General features: G+C 50.7%; 1 protein-coding gene across 5 annotated transcripts in view; it reads left to right on the top strand.

The window, feature by feature from the left end:
• The window catches only part of DPP3 (dipeptidyl peptidase 3), a 34,289-nt gene that overhangs the window by 14,251 nt on the left and 4,136 nt on the right, over window positions 1–15,902 (top strand). For all 5 annotated transcript variants that reach the window (XM_004277967.3, XM_012536119.3, XM_049713845.1 and 2 more), the window contains 10 exons: window positions 1,849–1,979; window positions 2,089–2,219; window positions 2,294–2,352; window positions 5,051–5,245; window positions 5,464–5,576; window positions 5,941–6,033; window positions 7,518–7,580; window positions 7,680–7,804; window positions 7,928–8,048; window positions 9,723–9,902. In XM_004277967.3, coding sequence (XP_004278015.3) covers window positions 1,849–1,979; window positions 2,089–2,219; window positions 2,294–2,352; window positions 5,051–5,245; window positions 5,464–5,576; window positions 5,941–6,033; window positions 7,518–7,580; window positions 7,680–7,804; window positions 7,928–8,048; window positions 9,723–9,902 — 1,211 coding nt within the window. The remainder of the gene's footprint in view (window positions 1–1,848; window positions 1,980–2,088; window positions 2,220–2,293; window positions 2,353–5,050; window positions 5,246–5,463; window positions 5,577–5,940; window positions 6,034–7,517; window positions 7,581–7,679; window positions 7,805–7,927; window positions 8,049–9,722; window positions 9,903–15,902) is intronic.

Genomic DNA, 15,902 nt, shown 5'->3' with positions numbered 1-15,902 from the left:
CCAAGCAAAGGAGGACAGGTCGGGAACAGCACTCCTGGTGGAGGGAACAGCATGAGCCAAAGCAAGGTGGTGGGAAGGTTTAGGGAGCAGCACGTACGTAGTGCGATTTGACTAGGGAAGAGGATAAGGGTTCCAGGGAATAGGAGGGGATCGCACGGGAATATGAGCTGGGCCTCTAGGATGCAGCAGAGGACAGTGGTTAAGAGTGTGGCTCTGGAGCCAGGCTGCCTGACGTAACAAGCGCCCCCATTTGTTTAGTGATACAAAGCCACCTTTTCATGCTCCTGGGCTCTGTGGGTCAGGAGTTTGGATGAGGAACGCTAGGAACAGCATGTCTCTGGCTGACCATGTCTGAGGCCTCAGCTGGGAAGACTTAGAGGTGGGGGGCGACTCAACAGCTAGGGGCTGCATCCTCCGCCTGCTCACCGACTCACACGTCCAGTGGTAGATGTTAGCTGTTGGCTGGGACCTCAGCTGGGGCTGTCAACCAGAACACCTCACACAGCATCTTCATATTGCTCGTGGTGGCTGGGCTCCAGAGCGAACACCCCAAGAGAGCCAGGCAGACGCCGTGTCGCCGTTTGTGACCTAGCCTCGGCAGTCACATGGCGTCACTTCTGCTGTAGCCACAAGCCTGCCTGCCCCGCTTCAAGAGGAGAAGTCCTGATAGGAGAAGTCACTTTGGGAGATGGGAGATACTGTGGCCATCTTTTCTTTTTTCTTAAATATAAGCTAGAAGTATGTTGTGTGGATCAGAGACAACAGGCAAAATACAACAGTGTTAATATCCCATTGCGGGCTTCCTGGTGGCGCAGGGGTTAAGAATCCGCCTGCCAATGCAGGGGACACGGGTTCGAGCCCTGGTCCGGGAAGATCCCACATGCCGTGGAGCAACTAAGCCCGTGCGCCACAGCTACTGAGCCTGCGCTCTAGAGCCTGCGAGCCACAGCTACTGAAGCCCACATGCCTAGAGCCCATGCTCTGCACCAAGAGAAGCCACCGCGATGAGAAGCCCGCGCACCACAACGAAGGCTGGCCACAACTAGAGAAAGCCCACGTGCAGCAACAAAGACCCAACACAGCGAAAAAAATAAAATCCTTTAAAAAAAAATATCCCATTGCTTCTGTAACAAATCACCACAAATTTAATGGCATAAAACAACACAAATTTATTCTGTTACAGTTCTGGAGGTCCAAAGTCTAAAAGAAGACTCCAGTTCCTTCTGGAGCCTTCAGGGGAAATCTGTTGCCTTGCCTCTTTCTGTCTCTAGAAGCTGCCTGCATTCCTCAGCCTGTGGCCCTTTCCTCACATCTCTCCCTCTTCTTTCTTCTCTCATCACATCTCCTACCTCCCTTCACCCTCCTGTCTCCTCCTTATAAGGACTCTTGTGATTACATCTAGGGTATGGCTAGCTTTTTAAATACAATCTGCCACACTGGGTTTGAATCCGACTCTGCCGCTTGCTGCTGTGTGACCTTCAAAAACTGACTTAACCTCTCGGTGCCTTAGCTTCCCCATCTGTAGAATAGAGATAATAATTTCCCTCTCCCCACAGAGCTGATACAAGGCTCAAATGAGTTAACATGTAAATCACTTAGAACATTTCACGTAACATAACATTGGGTTGGCCAAACAGTTCGTTTGGGTTTTTCTGTAAGGTGGTACGGAAAAAGCCGAACGACCTTTTGGCCAACCCAATATCTATATTTTTGAAGATGAAAGTTTATACTAATTTCTGTGGGCAGTGGGGAGCCATTGAAGATCTTCGAGTAAAGGAGTGTCACAGCGAGAAGCCTGCTGGGGTGTCTTATATTAGCCTTTTCCCTGAGCCATCCTTCTTCCCTCAGAACCTATTCTGGACTCCGAAATGAATTCCAAGCTGAAGAGCTATGAATTCCAGGGAAGCAATTTCCGGGTGACCCGGGGAGACTATGCACCCATCCTCCAGAAGGTAGTGGAGCACCTGGAGAAAGCCAAGGTAGGGCTGGCTAGGGGCTGAGGTGCTTCTCCAGGCCCCTCTGGGCAGCAAAGGTGGGTATGGGGATGGGTGGGTAGCCTGAGGTTGACCAACCCTTGCTCACCCCCAGGCCTATGCAGCCACCAGCCACCAGGAGCAGATGCTGGCCCAGTACATAGAAAGCTTCACCCACGGCTCTATCGAGGCCCACAAGAAGGGCTCTCGCTTCTGGATCCAGGACAAAGCCCCCATCGTGGAGAGGTGAGGCGCCAGCCTTCACCCCGCCCTGCCCCCTCCCCCCGCCCCGCCTCCATCTCAGCCCTTCTCTCCCCCAGTTACATCGGGTTCATCGAGAGCTACCGAGACCCCTTTGGCTCCCGCGGAGAGTTTGAAGGTAACTTCTGGGAGGTGGGCGGTCGGATGGAAACCCTTACCCTTGTCCCCTGAGGACTCTCCCCTCCCCGCTCCTCCCTCAGCAGTAACAATAACAATGACAACAGCCATTGATGATTTGCCATGTACTGGACACGTAGCTCATTTTGACACCATCATCCTATGAGAATGTCTCTCCTCACTTCACAGGTGTGGGAACTGAGGCACAGGTGGTGGGTGGCCTAGCCTAGGCACCTTGGCTCTGAGCCACTTTGCTGTGCTGCCTCTCGTGTCTGGTCCAGGCATAGGCTCCAGCTTTGTCACTTAATGGCTGTGTGACCTTGAGCCACTTAACCCCACCTCTGCGCATCCGTCACTCCTTTTTGCGTGTCGTGGGAAGTGAGGTATTATATGCAGATGGCTCAGCACAATGCCAGGCATGGAAATGGTGCTGAGTTGATGGGAGCAGAATTAACAGTGGGACTATGAACTTGACTCGGCTGCTGTCATCTCAGGACAGGTGGCAGGCTGCCTCGGCCCTTGTGTCCAAGCCCCCATGGGACCCACTAGTGCAGGGCAGGGCATCCAGCCTGAGGATTTAGACTTGTTTCTGCCAAGCTTCATCCTCCCCAGCCCCTGGATGGAGAGTCTGGAGCATCCAGCTGCCAAAAGCCCGCGAGATTAGCCTTGGAGGAGAGAGGAAAGCCCCGACAGCCCATGAGGGCTTGGATCTGAGCCCAGAGATCCAGGCCCAGGGACACGGCAGAAGGGACAGGCAGTCCAGGGGCCGGAGGGTGAGACAGGTTTCCTGCCTGGGTCCTGATTTGCCAGGCCTGCTCTGAGGGCCAAGACCCCAGGGCCTCCTCAGCAGCCTCAGTCTCAGAGGTCCCCCCCTTTTTACACAACTCATTGTGATTATTAGAAAAGTAGTCTCTGTTCGTGGTCAAAAATTATGAAAATACAGACCAAAACAAATCAACTGTGATTGTACCCACCCCAAGGTTAAAATTTGGAATGTACTTTTTGTCTTCTGTTTTTATATAGTGCTATGCTTAAAAACGTGTGTGTGATTTAAAATCTGCATTTGTTGCAAGTAATTGGAACAGTACAGACGTATGTAGGATAAAATGTGAAATCCCTCCTTTACTATCCTCTCCTATGTCACACCCCTCCTGAGATCACCACAGCTCGCAGTTGAGTACAGGTCCTTCCAGGCCTTTGTCGAAGCATTCACACACACACACACACACACACACACACACACACACACACTCCTTTTTTTTTTTTTTTTAAATAAGTTAGTTATTTTTGGCTGCGTTGGGTCTTCATTGTGGCACACAGGCTTTTCGTTGCGGTGGCTTCTCTTGTCGCGGAGCACGGGCTCTAGGCACGCGGGCTTCAGTAATTGTGGCTTGTGGGCTCAGTAGTTGTGGCTCGCGGGCTCTAGAGCCTAGGCTCAGTAGTTGTGGCGCACGGGCTGAGCTGCTCCGCGGCATGTGGGATCTTCCCAGACCAGGGCTCGAACCCGTGGCCCCTGCATTGGCAGGCGGACTCTCAACCGCTGCGCCACCAGGGACGCCCCCACGCATTCCTTGTAACTCATCCAGGTAAATGAGCTTATATTCTGTGTATTGTTCTGTCACTCGGTTTTTTCGCTTAATCATGTATCGTGGATGCTCTTCCTATCAGTGTACATAGACCTACCACATTCTTTTTAATAGGTGTATAGTAGTCACAATATATCATAAACAATTCCCCACAGCATTTGATATTCTACTACATATCTAACAGCTGCATGGCATGCCATCACATAGCTGCCCCCTGATTGATTTAATAATCCCCAATCATTGGACATTTATTTAGGTCGCTTTTCCTTCTTTGCTATTTTAATCATCCTCTCTTCCTGCCCTGGTGTGATGATTTCATCAGACAGCGCGAATCCAGATGGAGAGGCATTGCCAAGCCCATCCCTCGGCCAGGTTAAGGTTGACCCCTTCCTCGGTCTAGGTCAGGCCTTTCCAGCGCACAGTCCCTGCAGGGTTAGCAGGAATTACATCAAGAAGGATTTGTTGCTGAGCAGCAGGGAGTCTCTGCTTGCAGGACTCTTTAACGTGCAAATGTGCATTGCGAACCTTTAAGAAGATGGAGGTAGAGTGTATAGTTTTGCCCACACTTACCGGACCAGGGAGCTCTTTCTTTATGAAGGCTCTCATAGAAAATGTGTTCTATGGAGTACAGTTTTGGAAATTGTACTGCTTTGAGCCAGGGACTCTAACTGCACTGAATCTGAAAGGATCAGTCCCAGCCGCCTGTGCGGCAGCCTCACTCACCACCGCATAAGCCAGGTGCACTAGCTGTGCAGGACAGTTCACAGTTCCCCCAAAAAGGAGAGCATCTTTTTTTGTTCACGTCGTCCCTTCCACTGGGCATCTGATCCTTTCCCCATCATCCCCTATGTACTCCCCACAATCTCCTTTAAGATCCACCTCAGGTGTTACTCAGCGAAGCCTTCTCTCTGTTCCCCACCCATCCCAAAACAGTGACCTCGTGGAGGCAGGGCCCAGGCCTGGGTCACCGTCCTCCCGAGTGGCCAGCACAGGGTCACTGTGCACAGCAGGCATTCAATACCTGCATGACGGCTGGAGGGTTAGAGGGGTTGAGGAGGGTGTGAGATCCCTTCCAAACCCTGCCAACCCACAGCCCACTCTGTCCCCCCACAGGCTTCGTGGCCATGGTGAACAAGGCCATGAGTGCCAAGTTTGAGTGGCTAGTGGCAAGTGCGGAGCAGCTGTTGAAGGAGCTTCCCTGGCCCCCAGCCTTCGAGAAGGACAAGTTCCTCACCCCCGACTTCACCTCCCTGGATGTTCTCACCTTCGCCGGCTCCGGCATCCCTGCCGGCATCAACATCCCCAACTGTGAGCTTCCGTGGGCCCTGCCCCTCGAACACGACAGGATGGCCCAAACCCCCAGGAGACCCCACTGAGAGTCGCACCCTCCGCCTCCACACACTCACCCTGACCACAAATCACCCTGCTCCACTCACCATCCCGGCCTGTCCCTCTTGTCCAGACTCCTCGTCTGTGACCCTTGACCTTTGCCCCTTCTCCCTGGTCCCCACCCTCACCTTCTCCAGATGACGACCTAAGGCAGACGGAAGGCTTTAAGAACGTGTCGCTGGGGAACGTGCTGGCCGTGGCCTATGCCACACAGCGGGAGAAGCTCACCTTCCTGGAGGAGGAGGACAAGGTGGGCACCGGCAGCCCGAGGGCCGGCGCTGGGCCTGGCCTGACCTCAGCTGATGCAGGAAGGCGGACAGGCCAGCGCAGAGGAGAGGAAAGAACGTGGCTTCGGGCCTGGCTCTGCTGCTTCCCCGCTTGTGACCTTTGACCTTGTGTCTTTGGAGCCTGTTTCCCCAGCTGGCAAACAGTGGAGGCAGACCCTTCTTCGCAGGTTGCTGCAAGGATGGGATGGGCTTTGCGGTGCCCAGTGTAGTAGGCCTTTAGCAAATGTGTGCATCACGATGGGCCCTCGGCCTGGCACGGGGGGTGTGGGCAGGCCGTGTGGCCGTGGTGGGACAGTGGGCAGCATGGGTCTCTGCTTGTCTCGCCAGGACCTGTACATCCGCTGGAAGGGACCCTCCTTTGACGTGCAGGTGGGGCTGCACGAGCTGTTGGGCCACGGCAGCGGCAAGCTCTTTGTGCAGGTAAGAACACGGGGCTGGCCGTGGTGCCCGCAGGAGCCTCTGCAGAGCCAGGCCTACGGCTCCCCTCCTCCACAGTCAGCCCCTCAGGGGTGAAGCTGCTCCAGTCTTGGCCCTCAGTGTCTCAGCCTCCCCCAAGATGTCCCAGGATTGAGTGGGACCTGCAGGACTATCCAGCTAAGGTCCCCCCACAGGAAGAATTGCTTGGTTCAGGCCAGGGAAGCCTGCCCTGAGGGTGTGACCCAGGCAGCCCCAGGGCTAGAGAGGCCAGGAGGGGGCAGTGTCTGGAGCCCCTAGTCCTGAGGCTGCAGCACTGTCTGTCTTTGCACTGCTGTTCCCTGGAGCCTGTACCTTTCCAGGTATTGAAGGGGGCCCCTTCTCCCCAGAGCTGCCCCTTCCTCCTGGCCAGCCAGAGTGACTGGAGCGCCCTCAGCACCCACTCAGGGAATATGAGAAGACAGACAGCCTTTCTGGCAGGCCGGGAAGAGCCCATTGTGGACCCCCAGCCCGGAGCTGCATGGATGACATGACTGGGGGTGGGTGGGGCAGGGCTGTCAGAGAGTGCAGCGTTGGGCCTGCTCCTTGTGGGGTGGAGCTGCCTCTCCAAATGGGGATGGGCTGGGCCTGGAAGTCAGGAGGATCCAGAGAGCAGCTGATGGGGGCACAGCTTGGCATTGGGCTTTGTCCAGGCTTTGAAGTCCCAGGGAAGCGGGGACACATGTGGCCCCTCGATGGCCTTGCACAACAAGACAGTTCCCCTCCCTGAGCCTCAGTTGGCCCATCTGTAAAATGGGGTTCCTGACTCCTATGGTATGGCTTTTGTGAGGAATAAAGGCAAAGCCCTGGGATTTGCTTGGCACTCGATAGGCCCTCTGAAAATGGGTGTTAGTGTTAAGAGACAGTGTGCACAGACATTATGTGCTCTGATTCCGCTTTGGGGTTCTTAGTCTCTGAGCCTTAGTTTCCTCCTCTGTGAAGTGGGGTAGTAATAGAATGTTCCTTGGAGGGTGGTTGCAAGGGTGAAATGGATGGTGCACGAAAGACACTTGGCACATGGAGAGGACGGTGAGGGTGATGCTTCTGAGGCAGAGAGTCACATGCTGTGACCTCCTCTGCCAGCAGAGGGGCCAGGAAGGTGAGAAGCGGCCAGGCCTTCTGGTCCACCCACTGGGACATCTCCAGCTGGGCTCTGGAGATACTGAGTCCAAGTCTTCATGTGACTTTGGGCATGTGCCTCCCCATCTGGCCTGCAGTGTCACTGTCTGTGCAGGGGTACGTGCCTGACGTTCTTCTACCTCCGGGGCTTCTGAGATGTGTCACAGGACAGGTTTGGAGGCGGCAGTGTGTCAGTGGACCTGCTGCTCCTGCCGTCCACTCACTGCTCCCGGTCACCTTTCTGAGCCACTTGGATCCAGGGCTGAAGGCCTGGCCCAGGGCAGGGGCGCCTTGCCCTCACCTGCCCCACATTCATGACCATTCTCCTGCAGGATGAGAAAGGAGCATTCAACTTTGACCAGGAGACAGTGATCAACCCAGAGACAGGGGAGCAGGTGAGGGTGGCCTCGGCGGAGCCTTGGGGTGCTGGGAGTGGGGCGGCCCAGGGGGATGGCAGGCACCCCTAAGCTTGCTTCCTGGGCCCCCCCTCCCAGATTCAGAGCTGGTACCGGAGCGGGGAGACCTGGGACAGCAAGTTCAGCACTATTGCCTCCAGCTATGAAGAGTGCCGGGCAGAGAGCGTGGGCCTCTACCTCTGCCTCAACCCCCAAGTGCTGGAGTACGAGCAGCAGGCCTGGGTGGGGGGGCCTCCTCTGTGGATGGAGGGGGTGCTGGCAGGGAGGACAGGGCCCGGGTAGCCTCTGGCCCCCCTCCCCCCTGCCACTTCCCCTCCCTCCCCCAGGATCTTTGGCTTTGAGGGGGCTGATGCAGAAGATGTGGTCTACGTGAACTGGCTCAACATGGTTCGGGCCGGGCTGCTTGCTCTGGAGTTCTACACCCCTGAGGCCTCCAGCTGGAGACAGGTGGGGGCCAGGGGACCCCTCAGGCGGGAAGAGCCTTAGGTGGGGACCAAGATCAGGATTCTGGGTGTAGGGAAGGGACAACCGTACCTACGAGGCGCATAAACTGGGTTGATCCCAGAGTCCACTGCATATGAGGGCAAGTTAGGTCACTGTTGTGAGTCTCGGTGTCCCTGTCTGTGAAATGGGAGTAATAATCTCCTTGCCCACCTTTGAGGGTGAATCAGATGAGATGATTTTACTATGATCACTAACAGATGACTTGCATGGGACTTACTCTGTGCCACTTAGTTCTAAGCACTTTATGTGATTAACCCATTTGTCCCCAGTGTCAACCCAGGAGGTAGGTACTGTTATTACCCTCATTTTAGAGATGAGGAAATTGAAGCACAAAGCGATTAAGTAACTTGCTGGTAACAGAACCAGAATTCAAATCCAAGCAGCCTGCCTCCAGAGCCATTAGGCTACACTGTTCGGTGATGAGATGTACTTTAGAGATAGGGCAAGCAATTGAAATCTTTTAAGAAGTCAGGTAAGTCTGTTTTGAGGAGGCAATATTGTGTCATCAAAAGAACACACGGAGACTTCCCTGGTGGCGCAGTGGTTAAGAATCCACCTGCCAATGCAGGAGACACAGGTTCGAGCCCTGGTCCAGAAAGATCCCACATGCCGTGGAGCAACTAAGCCCCTGTGCCACAACTACCAAGCCTGCTCTCTAGAGCCCGTGAGCCACAACTACTGAGCCCATGTGCCACAACTCCTGAAGCCCACATGCCTAGAGCCCGTGCTCCGCAACAAGAGAAGCCACTGCAATAAGAAGCCTGCGCACCGCAACGAAGCGTAGCCCCCACTCACTGCAACTAAAGAAAGCCTGTGCGCAGCAACGAAGACCCAAAACAGCCAAAAATAAATTTAAAATAAATTTATTTTTTAAAAAAACACTTTTTTTTTTTTTTGTGGTACGCGGGCCTCTCACTGTTGTGGCCTCTCCCATAGTGGAGCACAGGCTCCGGACGCGCAGGCTCCGCGGCCATGGCTCACGGGCCCAGCCGCTCCGCGGCATGTGGGGTCTTCCTGGACCGGGGCACTAACCCCTGTCCCCTGCATCAGCAGGCGGACTCTCAACCACTGCGCCACCAGGGAAGCCCTGAACACACGTTTTAGAGTCAGGAAACTTGGGTTAGTCCTTGCTCTCTCCTACGAGCTGTGTGACCCTGAGCAAGTCACTTCACCTCTCTGGGCCTCTGTTTTGTCATCTGTAAACTGCGGATAACGGTGCCCTCTTGATCCCACTGTTGAATGCAAACAGGATTGTGGAGAAGAAAGTGCTCGGGGTCCTGGTGGCGAGGGGCCCTCTGGGGGTAACTGTTGTCATGAGGGTGGGCTGTGGAGCAGCAGAGGGGATGGTGGGTGACAAGGGGGAACATGGGGCTCTGGGTCCTGCCAGGAAATGGCCTTCCTGTCTACCAGGGCAGCCTGCCCTCCCTTGTGAGAGGAGAAGGGAAGCATTTGAGGGGAGAGGAATAGGCACAAAAGGACCCACAGGCTGGGGAAGAATAAAACGACAATAATAATTGACAATTAGTGCGCACATATGATATATCAGGCCTTGGAATGAGCTCTTGATACTTCTTGCCTCGGGGTTGCAAATGATTCCTTTCTCTTTGGCCCCGGCAGGCCCACATGCAGGCCCGGTTTGTGATCCTGAGGGTCTTGCTGGAGGCCGGCGAGGGACTTGTTACCGTCACTCCCACCACAGGCTCCGATGGGCGCCCAGATGCCCAGGTCCACCTTGACCGCAACAAGATCCGGACCGTGGGCAAGCCCGCCCTGGAGAGGTTCCTGCGGAGACTCCAGGTAAACAGGGGCCTCTCACATTGGAGGCCCGCTCCAGCCTCACCCTGTCTCCCCACCCTGTAACAGGGAAGGCTTCTTGGAGGTGGTGGTACTTAAGCTGGAATTTGAGTGCCAAGGAGGAACCAGCTATTAGAAGATCTGATAGCAGAAGAAACAAAGCGTAAAGCCTGGTCTTGGGACTGGAAGGAGCTTGGTGGGTTGAGAGACAGAAGGAGGAAGCCTGGAGCTTGGTGAGTGAAGGAGGGAGGGACAGTGGTCACTGCAGCCCTGACATCCCTCTCATGTAGGGATGTTTAGAGTCAGTAGACCTTTTGGGGTTCTGGTGCCAGTACTAACCAGCTGTGTAATTGGGGTAACATACTTTGCCTTGCTGGCCTCCACTTTTCTCATCTGTCAAATGAGGTACATCACCTGCCTCACCTGGTAGGAATTAAATGAAACAACATATATGTGGAACTGAGCGATAGAATGTCATGTTATCCAAGCCAGTGTGACACAAAGTGTGGTCCAGAGACCAGCAGCAGCATCGCCCAGGACATGCAGATTCAAAGGCACCACCCCAGAGCTCCTGATTCAGAAATTCTGAGTGCGGGGCCCCGGAACCTGCACGTTTACTAGCCTGCCAGGTGATTCTGACACTCAACAAAGCTGGAGGGCCACCGATGGTGACCCACTCCTTACCGGGAAGTGCCTTCCATCAGAACAGGGTCCTGCTGGCTTTTTCAACCTGAAGAAGGCCCAGCCTTCAATTCAGCAAATATCTCTTTATGATTGTACTCCCACCTATTTCCAGAAGGGATGTTAGGCATTTTTCCTAAAAAGATATGTTTGGCCATTAAAGTAAAATAAAATTAGAAATTAAAAATCATTAGATGCAAAACACAGTGCAGTGTCTTGGGTCAGATTCGGGAATAGATAAAAGACATTAGTGGGAAAACTAGTGAAATCTAAATAACGTCTAGAGTTTAGTTAATACAAATGTACCAATTTTGTAAGATGTTAACAACAGGCAAAACTGGGCCAGGGCCACACGGGAACTCTCTGTACTATCTTGGCAACTTTTCTGTAAATCTAAAATTATTCCAAAACAGTCTATTAATAATAATAATAAGTCACTAGATAAAGGAGTCAAATCTGCCACATCTTCAGCCAGCATTGAACTGTGACTTAGTAGTGAGTGAACACAGAGCATTCCGTTCTAGAGATTGAAGCAGGTGGGTCTCTGTACGAGAGGAGTCATTCAGCAGAATGGACAGTGTCTGCAGCAGTAGTTTTACAGAAGATACGGAATATGGAAGCATTTTTGGTGTTGCTGTTTCTTTTATTAGCCCCCAGGAAAAGCCAAGAGCAGAGCAAGGAGCCAGCCCCAGGGAAGATGAAGCCTTTTCCATAGGGAAAGGCTTCAGCCATGGGTCACAAACACAGTCATAGCTTTGGCCCACCCGTATTATAAAAGTTGGTGAGCTGAGATACAAATGTGTATTTCTGACTTCTTTGAAGGTCTGACATCAATAGACGTAATTCCCACGTGAATGATGGGCTGGAACTGAGCATCAGCCACTGCGTTTGCACACTTGGACATTTGGACATGGCGTGACTCTCCAGTTTGCCGGGTCCACTACCTACCTGCCTTACTCACTTGTTCATGATAACACCTGGGTCCCGTCAGCACCCCTGTTGCCAACTCTTTGGTTTAAGCTCCTGGGGTCTAACCTGTCGACCTGATGAATGTGTGTTCACATTCTGGGTGTTAAATATCATGCAGAAGAGAGAAAGGTGAGGTATTCTCTCTAAACTTCCCCCAGGAGTTCCCAGTCGGTTTTAATTACTCCAAAGCTAGGGAAAATCATTCTAACCCTGGGTCTAAGAGGGGGAGGCTTACCTGGAGGGTGCCCTAGTAGGAATCCTACTTTGCCACCTGCAAATTGGCAAAAGAAGTAAGGATCAGAGCCACAAAATGTCAGATATTTGGAAGAGAGCTACATAGACCTCCTAGCAATAATCTTTATAATCACTGAAACTAAAAATAGGCAGCTGAAACAGGGTTTAAATCCAGCTGAAGATAAAGGAAGTTATACAGCATGTAGCACAGAGACACAAAGCTAGGAAATTTAAAAGAGAGATTAAGAGACATGGAGGATAGTGTGAAAAGGTCTAATGTACATAAACTGAAGTTCCAAGAGGAAAGGAGAGAGAAAAGGTAAGAGAGGGAATATTAGAAGAGATAATGGCTGAGAATTTTATAGAACTGATTAAAAACCCAATTCATAAATCCAGGAAGCTCTAGAGATACCAAGAATGACAAGTGGAACCCCTGTCTAGAAACATCATAGAATGGAAATTCCCTGGTGGTCCAGTGGTTAGGACTCTGCGCTTCTATTTCAGGGGGCCCAGGTTCAGTCCCTGGTCGGGGAACTAAGATCCCGCATACTGCGTAGCCAAAAAAAAAAAGTGAAGGCAAAATAAGAGTAGAAATTTAAAGGGGGACATAACTGTAAATATAGCAGGAATTTATGGCAATAACTTTTTAACTTGGATGAATGGACAAATTCCTAGAAAAATAATAACATTAAAATTGACTCATGAATAGATAGCTTGAATAATCCTATAGCCATTATAGAAATTAAATCGGTGGTCTAATCTTCATACAAAAAATGCTAAGCTGGGACTTGCCTGGTAGCGCAGTGGTTCAGTATCCACCTGCCAATGCAGGGGACACAGGTTCGAGCCCTGGTCTGGGAAGATCCCACATGCTGCGGAGCAACTAAGCCCGTGTGCCACAACTACTGAGCCTGCGCTCTAGAGCCCGCAAGCTACAACTACTGAACCCCGTGCGCCTAGAGCCCGTGCTCTGCAACAGGAGAAGCCACCGCGATGAGAAGCCTGCCGCATCACAACAAAGAATAGCCCCCCCTCGCCGCAACTAGAGAAAGCCCACGCGCAGCAACGAAGACCCAACGCAACCAAAGATAAATAATTAATTAATTTTTTTAAAATGGTAAGCTCACAGAGTTTTACAGATGAATCCTACAAAATATTCAAGTAACAGATGGTATCAATTTTATATAAACTCTTCCATACAATAGAAAAAGAGAGAATGTTCTCTACCTCCTTGTAAGTTGCCAGTTTAATCTTGATACCAAAATCGAAGATAGTTCAGGAAGGGAAAATGTAAATGCCAAAATTCTAAAACAAAATCTTAGATCAAATCCAGAAAATATCAATTTAGGTTTAATCCCAGAAATGAAAGGTTTATTTAACATCATAAAATATATTTATGAAAATCACCATATTAAAGGAGAAAAACCATGATCATCTCAATAGATTTAGAAAAAGCTCTTGAAAGTCAATATCTATTTATGATAAAAAACGCTCAGGAAACTCAGAGTCAAAAAGAATTTCTTTTTTTTTTTTTTCAAAAAGAATTTCTTTAACCGATAAGAGTTGTCAGTCGCTGTTAGACTGAGGAACAAGTCCTGAGAGCAGGTGAGGGGATTAAGCAGAGATGGGGTCAGGAGGGTGGTGTACAAGCACACACACACTTTCCCATCAAAACTCTTTATATATTGCAGTAGGCAATACATGTTTTTGTTAAAATCACAAGACAGAATCATCAGACAGTATTTCCTTAGTGTTGAAGTTATAGTACAAAACATTCTGCGAACCAGAATATAAACATGCATGAGAACAGACTGTGATTACCGAAACATGCCAGGGACAAACTACAGTTAGAGAAACCGCAAGCAGCCTCACGGGCCAAGACTCATGTCTTCTCTAATAATCTTTCAGGTCCTGTCAAGAATTAAGCAGGACTTTGCCATGCTTTAAGCTGCAAGAACTCCGTCAGTTTGCAGCTGGTTCCCGACAAAGAGTGTCTCAAAAAAGAAAGTACAGTAAATGTCATTTGTTGAAACACTAGAACATTCCTTTTAAAATCAGGAAGAAGACAAATATACTTTCTATTTCCACTTCTGATCAACAGTGTACTGAAGGTCCTAGCTTTTAGAAGGAAACAAGAAAAACAAGTAAAAAGTTTAGGCATTAGGAAGAAACAAAACTCATCGTTTTGGGAATTCCCTGGCGTTCCAGTGGTTAGGACTGTGCTTCCACTGCAGGGGACACGGGTTCTATCCCCAGTCGGGGAACTAAGATCCCGTATGCCACGTGGGCTGCCAAAAATTTTTTTAAAAAATTAAAAAAAAAACCTCGGGCTTCCCTGGTGGCGCAGTGGTTGGGAGTCTGCCTGCCGATGCGGGGGACGCGGGTTCGTGCCCCGGTCCGGGAAGATCCCACGTGCCGCAGAGCGGCTGGGCCCGTGAGCCATGGCCGCTGAGCCTGCGCGTCCGGAGCCTGTGCTCCGCAACGGGAGAGGCCACGACAGTGAGGGGCCTGCGTACCGCAAAAACAAACAAACAAACAAAAAAACCATCGTTTTGCAGATGATATGACTGTCTACGTAGGCAAGCCAAAAGAATCTATAAATTATTGAAAGTAATAAAAGAGTTCAGCAAGGTTGAATAAAGGCCCAAGAGGGTTTTTCATGGAACTCTACAAGCTGATGGTAAAATTTCGATGGAAGCGTAAAGGACTGTGAATCAGAGCCACAACACGCTTGAAGCAAAACAGGCTGGGGACTTGTTCCACCAGATACCAAAGTTTATTCTGAGACTTCTAAAGTCAGTGTGGCACTGGGGCAGGAATAGACAAATTGACCCGTGGAACAGAACCAAGAGCTTTGATTGTTTGGTATATGACAGAAGTGGTGTTGCAGACCACTGGGGAAGGAGGGACCATTTAATAGTGGCCCTGGGACAATAGGTTATCCTTATGGAGAGACACTTTGGATTTCTACTTTATACCACACACAGAATTCAATCCCAGAGAGATTAAAGGCTTACACGTGAATGGCAAAGTTTTAAACTGAGAAAAGAATATCTTTATGACCTCAGAGTGGAGGAGAATTTCTCCCCATACAAGAAGCACAGGCCATCAAGGAAGAGATCGATCCCTTTAATTACATTAAAAATGACTTTTAGGGACTTCTCTGGTGGTCCAGTGGTTATGACTTTGTGCTTCCACTGCTGTGGGCCTGGGTTTGATCCCTAGTCAGAGAACTAAGATCCCACAAGCCATGCGGCGCAGCCAAAATAATAACAATAATAATAACTTTTATTCATCAAAACTTACCATAAAGAAGGTGAGAAGATGAGTCTTAAACTAGGATAGGGTATTTACCACATATGTGTTAACAAAAGGTTAGCATCTAAACATATAAAGAACTTTAAAAAAAAAAAAGGGGAGGAAAAGACAACCCAACAGAAAAATAGGAAAAACTCATGAACAGAAGAGGAAAATAAGTAGCCCACCAACCTGTGGGATGCTATTCCATCTCGTTAGTCATCAGAAAAGCACAACTTAAACAACATGAGATTTCCACCCACCATCTTGGCAAAATGAAAAACTGTCAACGCCACCCTGGTGTGCCGAGCAGGACGGACTGCCAGCCCCTGCTTCTGGGAATGTAAACAGGTGCAACAACTCTGGAAAACAATGTGGGCATCGTCCTTTAAGGATGAGCATTCACCTGACCTCCAGACCTTGATTCTCTGGGGAAACCTGCCTCTGAGCATCAGGAGATGTACAGGATGTCCCCAGCAGCCTCAAAGGGCAAAAAGCACAGGTTACACAGCAACAGTGGAAGAGATGAAACTGTGGCGTGTTTGTAAGTGGAATACGTACAGCTGTGAGAAGGGTGAACTATAACTACACGCACAAACACAGATGAATCTCAGGTGTAACTCGAGCAGAAAAAGCACATCACAGGATGTGGGCGAAATTTATGGTTGAGAGTAAAACTCAGGGAAAACAAGGGACTAATGAGCACCAGGTCGAGTGCTGATTCCTCAGATCGGGGAGACCACAGAGTGCAGTCAAGGAGGGGGCGACTGGACTGACTCTTAAGCTGGGTGGTGGTTGTACGGGTGTCTTATTCTTTATAAC

The sequence above is a fragment of the Orcinus orca genome, chromosome 8 (genome assembly GCF_937001465.1).
Source record: "Orcinus orca chromosome 8, mOrcOrc1.1, whole genome shotgun sequence".
Classification (NCBI taxonomy): Eukaryota; Metazoa; Chordata; class Mammalia; order Artiodactyla; family Delphinidae; genus Orcinus; species Orcinus orca.
Note: the sequence above shows the minus strand (reverse complement) of the source record. Positions and strands in the feature narration are given on the sequence as shown.